This window comes from Typopeltis vanoorti, chromosome 2 (genome assembly GCF_054136105.1).
Source record: "Typopeltis vanoorti isolate ZY-2024b chromosome 2, IOZ_Tvanoo_1.0, whole genome shotgun sequence".
NCBI lineage: Eukaryota > Metazoa > Arthropoda > Arachnida > Uropygi > Thelyphonidae > Typopeltis > Typopeltis vanoorti.
In genome coordinates, this window is record NC_143550.1 from 138,164,739 (window position 1) to 138,178,680 (window position 13,942).

The following is a 13,942-nucleotide window of genomic DNA, read 5'->3' on the forward strand; positions in this document are numbered from 1 at the left end:
GCCACATATAGATTACTATACATAGATTTGATCACCCAGTTTTCAAGGGGATGAGAACATAGTGGAGAAAGACCAGATACCATCTTAGTCTTTTTCTGGAACGTTAGGTAAAGACAGATGGAAAAATTGCCATTTGTAGAGCTTTGTCAATAGGAGAAGGACGTGTGATATGATTGATTGAGACATGAAAGTTAGTAAAAAGTTGTTAATGGTTAAATGTGGTAGAGATTTTTCATAGAATAATGAGAGATGGGAGAAGAATAAGAGGCCATCCTGGAACTGTATATAGATGACTGGAGCAAGGGAGTGAGGATGGTCTCTTATTCATTGCAGGAGGACCCTAGTGTCATATAGATATACACAAAGCTAACTGAACCATGGCTAACTCATTCACCATTTCAGCACTTAAAGCCATGGTTCAGTTAGCTTTGTGTATATCTATATGACACTAGGGTTCTCCTGCAATGAATCATTTAACTTTATGGAGCCCTAATATTAGAATAATAAAAATAAATATTTTTCCTTTTTTCATCCTAAACACAGAGTTCTGACTAAATGTATTCAGAATAAATATAAAAGAAGTAGTCATATTTTATATTTGCAATGTAAATAAAAAATTATGCCATTTAAATATTCTTTATTACAAAAAGTATTTGAGAGAGATCTGAAGCATTATAACATATTTGTTTTTTCTCCTTTTTTTATGTCAAAAAAAAAATTTTTTTATGAATGATTGAAATGAATTGAATGTAAAATTTCATTTTGTTTCTCTAGGGCATTCCAGGTGCTCCTGGAGAAAGAGGAGATTATGGGCCTTCAGGTTTAAAAGGAGAAAAAGTGAGATATTTGTTATAAAATAAAGGGAGTCTTAAATCATTGATTAAAAAAATATGATTTTCTTTCAATTAAAGTTTTAATTTGGTTAAAACTAATTTTAAATTAATTTAATTTGATTAAAAGGAAATAACATCATGTAAGGTAACAAGGATACACTCATTTTCATCTGGAATAAAAAATTATTTTAACAGTCACATTCATCATAATTACAACAGGAATGCATGCATTTCTAATAAGAGTAATTGTATTCCTGTTATCTTATACAGTCATTATTAAAATGCTGTTAAAATTCCCATTTAAAATTATTATTGCACTAATATGGTGATTACCATATTAGTGCAGTGTGCACTAAAAAAGGGCATTGTGGAGGCAACATAAGAGAAGTGGAAATAACCAATTTCATTTCTACAAAGACCAGGCAAGGAGGATGACTTGGTTGGTGAGAGTAGCTAAAGAGCAGTATGAACAGCAGTTAGCTAATGAAGCCAAAAAGAATCCTAGGGAGTTCTTTCAATATGTAGCCAGCAAAAGAAAGAATGGTTATGGAAGGATGACATTGATTGGAGAAAATGGTATAAAGACAGCTGTTGCAGAATGTGTGGTGGAGATACATAATGAGCAGTTCATAAAGGTCTTTCGATCTTGTGAATGTGACTTCATGGAGAGATTGAGAGCAGTTGATGATGGGGAGGAGAGACTGACTGTAAGTGAGCAAGCGGTATTTGGGGAGTTGAGTAAACTAGATGTTAATAAGGCTGTGGGACTTGATAATATATCACCGCGTATTCTGAAGGAATGTGCCAGGGAGTTGACACCTGCTTTGACATATTTTTTTAATACGAGTCTTGCACTTGGTCAAGTTCCTAAGGAGTGGGAGGGCAAGATTGTGCCACTTCATAAAGGAGGTGATCGAACTCAAGCATCAAACTATAGGCCTATCTGTTTGTCAGGTTTTTTGGTTAAGTTGTTGGAGAAGCTTGTGAGAACTATGATCCAGAGTTGGGTTGACAACAATGGTATTATCTTTGATTGACAGCATGGATTTGCTAAAGGGAGGTCATGTTTTAGTAATCTACTTACTTATTACAATAAAGTGACTGCTTCCTTGGACAGAGGAGAAGGATACACAGTAATATACTTGGATTTCGCAAAGGCTTTTGATAGAGTACCTCATGATAAGTTGACAGTCAAACTAGAGCAGATGGGGTTGGATATTAGATTAGTGCATTGGATTGGAAACTGGCTATCTGATATGTATCAACAAGTTGTGTATGGGGCCGCGATATCCAGGAAAAGGAAAGTCACTAGTGGAGTGCCTCAGGGGTCTGTTTTAGGGCCATTACTGTTTAACTTGTATATTAATGATATTGGCAAAGATGTGGATGGAGATATTCAGTTGTTTGCAGATGATGCAAAGTTGGGACGAACCATAAAGAGTAGTGAAGATGTTGTGGCCCTTGAATATTGTGCCCTTGAATAAATTGAGTGATTGGGCATGGAAATGGGGATGTGTGTGTTCAATGTTGCAAAATGTAAGGTTTTAAAATTTGGAAAATAAAGATGGGATGCAGAATTTATGCTTGGTGAGAATATATTGTTGGAGGTAGAGGAAATAATAGATTTGGGGGTGATAGTGGATAAGGATCTAAAATTTAGGGGACACATCGCCAAAATTGTGGAGACAACACAAAGGCTCCTGGGAATAATGCGAAGGACACTGATGTGTAGAAGTAGGGAGATTCTTGTTCCATTGTATAAGGCTTTGATTAGGCCACACATAGACTATTGTGCCCAGATTTGGTCACCGGGTTTTCAGAAGGATGAAGAGATGTTGGAAAGGATCCAAAGGCGGCTGACTAAGGTAGTTTCTGACTTCTGGAATGTCGAGTATAAGGAAAGGTTGAGAAGATGTAATTTGCAGAGTCTGGTGGACAGGAGGTAGAGGGGAGATATGATAGAGACCTACAAATTGGTAAGGGGTTGTTATAGGATCAATGGTGGAGAAGTTCTACAGAGAATAGTGGGAGATCAGGGGAGAACCAGAGGTCATCCCAAGAAACTGTATAAAGAGGGTGTGAGTAGGGGAGTGAGAGGCAGGTTTTTTTCGTGCAGAGTTGTGAATGATTGGAATGCCTTCCCTGAGAGTGTGGTGTCTATAAAGAGTTTGAGTGTGTTTAAGACATGGTATGATGAGATGTGTGTGTGTGTGATAAAGGGACCTCCCAGATGAGTCTTTGACTCCATGAGGTTTTGGGGTAATAATAATAATATATTACTAAAAGCCTTAGTCTCAGTCTTGGTAGCTCCAAGTAGTTGCAGAAAATTACATTTCTCTGTTCATTGGAAAAACAGCATAAAAATAGTATAGATAATTTTAAAAGAAGCTTTATCATCTATATCAATTTAAAAAATATATCAATGAAATTTTTTCTAGGTTTTATTTCTAGGGGATAAGTTGAAATTTTTTCTTTATTTATTACTTTATACTTATGCATATGCATGTTGTTTAAGTGATTCTTATTAGGTACATTTTGACAAATGTGTAATCACCTGTTACAGTAGATTCATTTTGTCTATCCATCCAACACAAGTTATTCTGTGATGACTATGGCTGGGCATTTTAATAAAATTTGGTATTTGGGGGATGCCTTCTAAAAATTTTGACATTATCCTAGTTTTTGTCAAAATTGGATTATTTGCAGCCTGAATACATAAAAATTATATATTGCAATAACTCCTCTCTGGGTGGAATTTCATTAAATTTCAGGATTCAAGATGTGCCCAGGAAGTGTCCGTATAATTGAATTTTAAATTAATTTTATTGACAAAATGATTTGAGCTGATATTACTATTTCTGCACCAACTGAATGGAATTTTACATGTTCATGCCAGGCTGGGTCTCATGTGTGTTGATGTACAACACACACTAGATGCATTCTGGTACAAACATGAAATCCATGAATTGGATTTCTATTACAATATTGAAATAACTGTTTCAATATTTAGTTGTATATAACAATAGCCAGTTTTTATATAACAGTGTCAAAATACACTCTTGAAAACAATAGAAATGTCAGCTATCAACATTTATATACTTGGTTTAATCCAGTATCCAAGTGTAAGCAAAGAAAGTTTGTGCCTGAATTATTAAAATAAAGAGCCAAAGACTTCGGTTCAGCAATGCAAAATTATATAAGCAAAGTGGATATTAGATCGAGCATTATTTCAAAGCCGAATGTAGAAACTATGAAAGTTTCATAAGGTAAGTTGACCAGAGAGAGAGCTTACGGGAATACACTTCCCGGCATTCACAAATTGCCTTAGTGCAGACAACTTAAAAGACATAGGCACCACCCAAGCATCTATATATTTGCCTTTTATTAGTCCATTTTGATAAGGTTTCACTGACCTGACAGCTATTTCAAACTAGTTGGTTTTCTTCATTTCTCTGACATTTCAAGTTCCTTAGCACTGAACGAGAGTTTTTGCTCTTTTGCAGTGCTAAGGAACCTCCTCATGCAGTTTTGCAATGTTTTTTTCAATGTTGTGCTAGTTGATGGTTGTCTAGAATGCAATGCCCACTGTTGTCGACAGATGTTCATCCATCTTTGAAACATTTGTGCATCAAAAAAGTTTTGCTTTGGATCATAACATTATTGCCAAATGTTTCCTTAAGTAATCGGTGGGCTTCTGAAGTTGTTTTGAGGTTGAAGCAAAATTTGACACAGATTCTTTCCATCTTAAAATCCACCATTTCAGTTTGAGAAGAAAACCATTAAAACATGACATTACAAAAAAAGCACATAACCCAAGAATGCAGTGACTCAGCTTGCTAGCTGTTGGCATATTGATTCACAAAGGGTACTGTTCACCTTTTATAACAATAGAAGGCTATGTGTACAAACCAGCCTTATAACAGTATAAGGCTGGTTTGTGCACATTATTCAAATTCCCCAAACTTTGGGTAGCACCTCATACCTCTCAGTTCACTATCAAGACACTCACAAATAATTCTGGCAATCCATTCCACTTACTGACCACTCTCCAAGCAAACAATATAGTCTGCATACCCTTACTAACCACTCTCTTACAGAACTTCTTGGAGTGATCTTGAGTTCTCTCTCTCTCTCTCTATTTGTCGTGTATTGTCAATCTTATAGAACCCCTTTAATAACTTATGTTTCTAACTAGTCTCCTCTTTTCCACCTATCAACTAAACTTTCCACTCGCATTCAACCTTACCTGTCACCACTTTAGTCACTGGTCTCTGAATCTTCTCCATCACCACCTTCTGATCCCTATGAAGCCCAGGTGACTAAATCTGTGCACAGTAATCAAGCTAGAGTATACCAATGTGTTAAAAAATGAATATTCCATAGAATATTTGTTTTTTAACATAATATTGTAAATGTTTATTATCAAATATATAAAAACAAAACTTCTCAAATTTCAAAATTATATTTACATAAAATCATGATCTAATCTGTCTAATCCTGTATCTTCATCAACCTGTTCTCCCCCCCTTCCCAGCTAAAATATTAGCCACATGCATGTGTTCAGTAACAGTAATAGATATATGCAAGTAGCATCTATGTTACTACTGTTCAATCAGAATTTTTAAACAAATAAAAATATCTGGTGTGAAAATGCATCTTAAAATAATGTTGTTTATTTTTTCAATGGCATTTTAACGCAAAACTATTTGCCATAGTTGTTTGTAATACATCTTATGTTACTTAATCTTTACTTCTGCATCAGAATTTATGCTTTTTTTATTTTTTGATCATCATTATCATCTTTATCAGGAACTTGATATGTATCCTTAAGGGAGTGTACAGGATACTATGACAGTACTACATGATTAAGTTGACGTTATTGTTAATCTCCTGTCAACAGTTTTCCTCTAAATGTCAGCAATCCAATATTGTCATATATTTCTGTTGTCTAGGGCAATTTTGACTGCATTAATCCACCTAGATATTGGCCTTCCTCTGGCTCTTTACTTAGGTTAGCTCCTCACACATTGCTAAATGCTAACAATATCAAATTGTGCCTCTATAGCACAATTGGAAGAACAGCAGTACATCATACCCTTCAATTGGAAAAGGCCTGAAATTAATTCTCATCATGACAAGAAAAATCTTTATATGGGCTTTATAAGTTGAAGATGAATTAGCCAGTTCGTATAGGGTAGGGGGATTTTTTTTTTTCCTGGAAACTGGTTTTTCAACTTGTACAGACAAACTGTACATGAGAACACATGCAATTTATAGACAAAAAATACTAGTGGTGGTGGTGGGCAATAGATGCTGTCATGTATAGATGATGGTAGTGGCATTCTTTGTAGTTGGGGGATTAAGTGGTGGAGATGGGGAGTTGTGGAGGGCCCTCCCCTCAATGAGTCCTTGGACCTCTTGGAAGCATCACATAAACAATTTTACATGACACCTCCAAGGAGTCGAGGTAGTATAATAATAATAATCTTCCAAAAAATTGTGTCTGAATAGTTGGAAATTTTTATTCATTCTGTGGGTTCAACATATGCTTTTTATAGACACGAGAATGCAGCCTGTAAATTGTGGGTGTTCTTATGACCAAAGTTTTCTATATTCCTGCAATTTTGATAGTTTTGGTCTTTTTTTTTTCATACCAAATTTGTTATAACCAGTGCTTTTTTTCTAGCGGTACGCAGCACCGGCACCTTTTATATGGGCTTTATAAGTTCCTTGACATTGAATTTGAAACAATACATTGCAAGTTTTTAAAAATTTGCAATGTATTGACAGCAAAATGTATTATAACTATTCCGGTAGATGGTACTGTGTTCACGAATTGAATTTTCAGTTTTGATTACTCATAAGTTAGTACTCTGCTTTCCTGTTTCATAGGTTGGTACATAACTGGAAACAGGAAGTTGTGTTCACTTCCGATTGCTTCCAATATCAGTTTATCAGTTCTATATTCACTGTGCAACAGGCAGGTTCACTTCAGTTTTGAATTAATCTAAGTTAAATCAGTGCAATCATTGTTCAAAATTGTCCAATGAGTAAAAAAAAAAAAGGAAGGCTGAAGAAGCAGAAATTGTTGAATCTATTTGTGATCCTATAAAACAGAAAACTAGCATTGAAAATGCACTTGGTGAAGAGGATCATAAAACCAAGACTGATGATCCACGTGGTCAAAAGAAAACAGATTCCGATAATGACTGGCCCGAATGTCGGACACTTTTGAAGAAAAATGACTTCTGCGAGAGAAACAAGTGGCTGTATGTCAATAATAAAATGTTGGGCTGTAAAGTGTGTTGTGATGTCGGAAGTTTTGCCGTCGATAAACACATGGCAACGAAAATTTTAGCGGAGTGGACAAATGGTAAAATCAGTCATTTTGGAGAATCTCGCAAACAATAGTTAAGTCATTAAGAAAAATGATTTACGATCATAAGGAGAGTGCAGCGAACAAAGCGTGCCAAAAAAAATAAAATCTGAAGCAAAAAACGAAACATTAGAGAAAGTTTTCCTAAATACTTTGTCTCATAATAGAGATGTAACAGGAAAAGTGCTTCAAACCACTTAGAATGTTGCAAAGAGAAATCAATCATTTAATAACTTTGAAGACAAAATAAATTTACAGGAACGTAATGGCCTAGACATGGTATATATTCTTTATTCTGCAAATGCTTGCCTTAACATTGTGAGCCATATCGCAAATGAAATGAGAAAAACATTAATAAACAATATAGTGAACTCCAAGAACAAAATATCATTACTTATCGATGAATCGACAACTGTGATTAACACAACAACATTGATTGTTATTGTTCATGTAGTTCTTCCTGAACTTTCAGCTCCTGTGAGTCTTTTCCTAGATTTGATCAAATTATTGGATATAATAACTGCTAGAGGAATTCTAAACTCTTTAATTAGTCATCTTGAGTGTTTAGGATTATCTGAAGATTACTTAAAGGAGTATTTATTGTCTGTAACTTGTGATGGTGCAGCCATGTTGTTTGATGTACGTAATGGTGTAAGGAGGCTAATGCAAGAGAAGTTTCCTAGTGTTATTTTCTGGCATTGTGCTAGCCATCTCTTTGAATTGTCTGTTAGTGACACAGTTGAACAATGTGCCAGGAGTGAAATCCTTTAAGAGTTTCATGGACAAACTTTATGTGACTTATCATGCTTCACCTAAGAATGCTAGGGAACTACAGGAATGTGCAGTGACTCAAGAACTTCAACCTTCTTAAAATTGGCAGAATTTTAAGCACTCGCTGGGTTGCATGTAGCTTTTGCACTGTTTCTGCAGTGTGGCAAGACTTTGAAGCCCTCGTCCATCATTTTCTGGAGGCAAAAGAAGACAGCAGAAGAGGCATAACAAATTGCTTTCTTTATGAGTGCCTTTTATGAAAAATAAAGTCATATGAGTTTGTTCTTGATTTAGGCCTTATGTGTGATGCTCTCCAAGAACTTAGTTAACGAAGTCTAGATTTACAAGAGAGAAATATTGACTTGTACAAAGCAGACAGGAAGATAAAGAATACAGTTCAATTCTTTGAAGAAAGAATTGAAAATCCTGGTCCATACGTATTTCTCTTCAAAGTCAGAAGAACATGAAGTTCAAAGGGATTGAGCTCCACAAAAATGAAAGACACAGTCCTGCAATAAGTTCATCTGCTTTCTATAAAAATCAGAAAGAAGCTGCTGATTTGCCTGAATGTGCTAAGATTTTAGATTCCAAGTATTGGCCAGAAAATCATGGGAAGCATCTGACATTTGGCGAAGCTGAAATTAAAAGGTTAGCATGCAAATTTCGCTTAACGAAAGAGTAGCAGTTCATGGCTTCTGTGAATATCTTCAAGAAAATAAAGTCCCAGACATAGTACTTCCTCTAAAGCACACTTTGGGCACAATTGCAATATCTTCCAGTGAATGTGAAAGGGGTTTCTCTCAGATGAATCTTATAGTAACTTCAACTAGGTCATCTCTGCTTGTACAGCTTCTGTACTGATGTTCATCAGTACAGAAGCTGTACTGATGAACTCCTCTCACTCAGTTCAATCATAGCAAATACATGGACTGATGGCTGCTTTGAGGTCATCATTCTGCAGTTGATACCAAAAGCAAGAAGCGATCTAGAGTTGACAAGAGTATATTGGAGGATATGTTAAAAGTGTGGAAGTTGCTGTAATAACATCTTCATAGTGAGTACCAGCACCTTTTTTTCCAGAAAAAAAGCACTGGTTATAACTGATATCAATTTAGTTAAAGAATCCAGTAGACTTACAATGGATTTGTGTTGGAGTACAACATTATCTGCATAAAGTAAAAAGTTAAGTTTGATATCAGCAATTCTGATATCAGGGTTAACACTACTATCTTTCATAATGCAATCCATTCAGATGATGAATATGAATGAAGACAGTGTTCACTCTTCTCTTACACCACATATTACATCAAATCATCTTCCCATACTTTCTTCAAGTTGTATTTATATTGCATTTTTCTGTATTCTGTTTTCTGATCTTAGTATTATGATCCTAGTTATATTCCTATAATTTCTCAATTATTTGTCAGAAAGTGAAAATCTGATCTTGACAACCCCTATTTGACATTAATGCTTGTTCTTCACCAAGTTTCTCTTCCAGAATATTTCTTGGCTTCTTTTCAAGTATGCTTGCAGAAATTTTAACTGAAACACTCAGTAGAGAAATTCCTCTGTGATTTTCACATTTTCCCCTCCATTCATTTTAATTCCCTTTTTACATGTGAGAATTATCAGAACTCTACTCTAATCACCTGGAATTAGGCCTCTTGGTCAGGCATTTTGAATTATGCAGTATAGCCACTGTAAAATCTTCACACCTAAACATTTCTGGTCAATTATTTCTACCTTTTCAGGTTTTCCGAGGGCCTTTTCCACCTAAAGTATTTGTATGTATACCTTTGATTGCATCCCACTTGAATATCTTCTACCATTATTCTGCAGTCTTTCAAAGTAATTACTCCAGGTATCCAGAATGTCTTCATCTTCAGTTGTTACATGACCTTTATCATCTATTGATTTCTTTTCACTGCTTTAATACTCTTTCCTCTATTTCAAACATTCTTAAATAGTGTCCAGAATATTTTTCCACCTTTATGATGTTACCTTCCATATTCTTATTGAAGTCTTCCTATGACTTTTGTTTAGCTGCTTTAACACAAAGCTTAACTCTCTCTCTCTCTCTCTCTCTCTCTCTCTCTTTCTTTCTGTCTGTCTGTCTGTATTCTTTCATGGCATCAGCCAACTCACTTGTTAAGAACTTTTAATGTGCTTTCTTCTTTTCTGCAACTTATGCTTTACCTTCTTGTGCCTACCATGGAGTTCTGATTTTTCTATCCTTACCACATACCTCCAGGTGAATTCAATGTTTTCTTCAGAGTTTGTCACTGAGACTCCAAGGTCTAGTTCTAGGTTTTGAGCCCTTTTTTCATTTTTTGCTTGAATAAGATTTGTATAGTTCGGTCTACAGTTCACTTCTAAAACCTGCACAATCTTAATTCTTTTTAAAATTCTATTACATAGTTTTCTTTTCAGTATGATATTTATTTTTATCCTGCTTAAAAGTAAGTGATGATCACTTCTACTTTCCAATCCTCTAGATACTTTTCTATCATGAACTAGCATGAAGATATCACTATTGACAAGAACATTGTCTATAACACTTTTCTTTTTCTTGTGTCTTCCCTCCATTTGAATTTGGGCACATCTTTATGTTGAAACATGGTGTTAATGATGATTAGTCCATGTATTGAAGAGAAATCCAGCAGTCACTTACTGTTACTTTTGTCCTTTTCTCCAAATTTTCCCAGAACATTGCTATATCCATGGGATTCATTTCCTATCCCGCTGTTTAGATTTCTCACAAAAACCAGCTTTTCCATTTTCATTATGTGAGCTGCTTTAGCTAATGATTTAAGAAAGTTCTTCTTAGTAGAATTTTCTGTGTTACCATAGGCACAAATATGTTTCATTGTCCAATTCATCATTTGTCTGCATGCCAACTAGGACAACCTCTACAGAACTTTTAGTTCTGTTGAGGTTGACCTAGAAACTGACTTCTCACCAAGAAATCTTTATTTAATACTCCAGACAGGTATGATTTTTGATTATGAAATATTGTAATATTTCTATCATATTACATGTACAGTTTCAATCACTGTAGAATACAGTGTAGTTGACAAAATCTCAAGATGTTGGAAGTTTATTTTCCACTTGGTTAGACTATAATAAATTTAGTTTAATCCTTTTCCCAAGTGTAGGCAAACAAAGTTTGCGCCTGAAGTATCTTCAGGACTGGGTCTGGGTCTGCCTCCCACTGACGAGACCTCAATAAAGGTTGAAACCGGTCTGGGTAGTGACCCTTCCCTTAATGCATAGCATTATACATGTCCGTAAGGAGATGTGCTTTGCATTATGGGAGATACTGAGACAAGGAGTGATGAGAGCTTGGTCCACCTTTACTATGAGTTGCTTCAGTCCTGAAGATACTTCAGGTGCAAACTTTGTTTGCCTACACTTGGGTAAAGGATTAAACTAAATTTATTATAGTCTAACCAAGTGGAAAATAAACTTCCAACATCTTTCTCTAAATCCAGAGTAAATTAATAATAAAGTGGTACACCTTTTGGCAACTCGTATAAGCAAATATGACCTCTCCATTGCTTCTGCCTTAGTATCACCACTTCTGGGTTTGCCTCCCACTGACAAGACCTCAATAAAGGTCGAAACTGGTCTGGGTAGTGGCCCTTCACTTAATGCATAGCATTATACATGTCCGCAAGGAGATGTACTTTGCATTATGGGAGATACTGAGACAAGGAGTGATGAGAGCTTGGTCCAGCTTTACTACGAGTTGCCTCAGTCCTTAAGATACTTCAGGTGCAAACTTTGTTTGCCTACACTTGGGTAAAGGATTTAACTAAATTTATTAAAATCTCAAGTGCCAGGTAATTTTCATTTGTTCATATTCAAGTTAATCCTTACTAAATGAGTGAAGGGTGCACATCAAGTCCAAATTCACAGTCAATTCTCCATATGTCCTATAAGATATTTGAAGGTCACCTTCTAAGCTTTGGTCTTTATGAATACTGAGTATCTCCTGAACTAAATAAACAGTATACACCTAATTTACAACCATTTAATAGGCATTAAAGAAATGAGTATTTCCTTATTGAAAAAAAAAAGCCATTTATTAATGGATTATTATTTTTTATAATAGGGTGATACTGGATTTCCAGGTACTTCAGGATCTCCTGGACCAAAAGGTGAACCTGGAGCTGATGGAATAGGTGGACCACCAGGTCCTCGAGGGCTACCTGGACCACCAGGGCCCCCTGGTCCACCTTCTAATCATAGAGGAAGTTTCTTTGATGTAAGTATATTGTAAGAAACAAAAAAAAGCAATAGAAATTCTTATAAATTTTAATATAGTGCATCAAAATATATCCATAAATTTACAAGATTATATTCAGATTGCTGCAATTATGCAGAAGAACTTTGCAAGAACATCTTTAAATTAAGAATTTTAAGAAAATTAAGAATAAATAATTTAGACGATGTGTTTGCAGTGTGATGAACTTATTAGTGATTCTGTTTCTTTGTATGATTTCAGCCAGATGGTGGCTATGGTTCTGGACTTTATGGCACGTCAGGGGATGGTCCATTTGGCTCTTATCTGACCCGCCGTGGGCCCCCTGGAGCTCCTGGTCCTAATGGCATAGCTGGTTCACCAGGTTCACGAGGAGAAAGAGGTTATCAGGGAGATAAAGGAGAAATGGGAGAACCAGGACCTAAAGGAGAAAGGGGAGATATGGTTAGTATTCTGTTTCTTATCTTTATAATATGCTTTTAGAAACATAAAAATTTCTTGATTATTAAATAAAATTGTAATAAAATAGGAATAATAATTTTTTTTATTTTCTTATTAGGTGACGGTGCATTAATTTGTACCAAGCTTTCAAAGCAAAATTTGTAATCCATTATAACAATTTATTCTTTGGGTATCATTGATCATGTAAATAAATAACCAAATAACTCAAGTTATAACTAAAATAAGCATTTTTAATTATAGTTATTCTACATTTCATCTTTGTCACAATGACACCTTCAGTACAGAATTAAAAAAAAAGAAAATTGCATATTGTTCCGGTTGCTACTATACTTGTATTGAATTTCATGCTTGTCTAATTATGGTGCTTGATGATATGATCCTTCAGTTTCAGTGCAGGTCCATCCAAAATTTTGAAAGTTATGGTAGTAATTTTTATTAAGCATTTGTTGGTTGGCAACAGCTTTAATAACTTCTGCAAAGACATTCAGATTTGCATTGCCCTAAACCTGACTTGGGAATGTTTCATGGCAAGGCTATGCTGTATTTTATCCTTTTTCTCCTTATGGTAGCATGGTGAGACTCTGTTCATAAGAGTAACTAAGTTATACACTTGTGTTAATGATGCAAATGTGCATAATCATGGAGATGATTATGAAGAGGATGATTGTGTGAAAATCTGTCTCAGAGTCATTAAATATTTGCCTGCCTGATTGAGGCAATAGATATGAGTAGAGATCTACAAGTTGTCCAACTGAGTCATGCAGACTGCACAAATGTTAGAAATATCATGAAAAAATGGGTAGAGTTAGCCATGGTTCCAGATTATAAGCATTAGTGAGAACTGACACTCAGAAGAAGAAAGATATGCTAACTGTAATAGAGTGTAAAGGATATGCCATTTTTAGGGAGGATAGATAAGATAGGAGAGAAAGGGGTGTACTGCCAATGATATCAGATGATTTCAGCTCAATTAGAGTAAAAAGCTATGAGTGTAATATTAATAACAATTTTCTATACAGCAATGAATTGGAAGCTATCTGTGTGAGATGGACTCTAACAAGATCAGATACTTTATTGTTATTATTATTATACAAGTGTCTCCATTCAGTCAGAAGACTCATTTTGAGAGACCCACACTATCCTTTATGCACACAATACCTCTCCTTAAACTCGTTCCCTATCAGGGCACTCACATCTGATTCTGGCAATCTATTCCACTCATTCACCACTCTCCAA

At 35.3% G+C, this 13,942-nt stretch overlaps 1 protein-coding gene across 1 annotated transcript in view; it reads left to right on the forward strand.

Moving 5' to 3' along the window:
• Mp (collagen XV/XVIII-type protein multiplexin) overlaps nt 1-13,942 on the forward strand; it is a 339,834-nt gene that overhangs the window by 166,559 nt on the left and 159,333 nt on the right. The window contains exons 8-10 of the mRNA XM_090402408.1: nt 775-837; nt 12,095-12,247; nt 12,488-12,688. Coding sequence (XP_090258534.1) covers nt 775-837; nt 12,095-12,247; nt 12,488-12,688 — 417 coding nt within the window. The remainder of the gene's footprint in view (nt 1-774; nt 838-12,094; nt 12,248-12,487; nt 12,689-13,942) is intronic.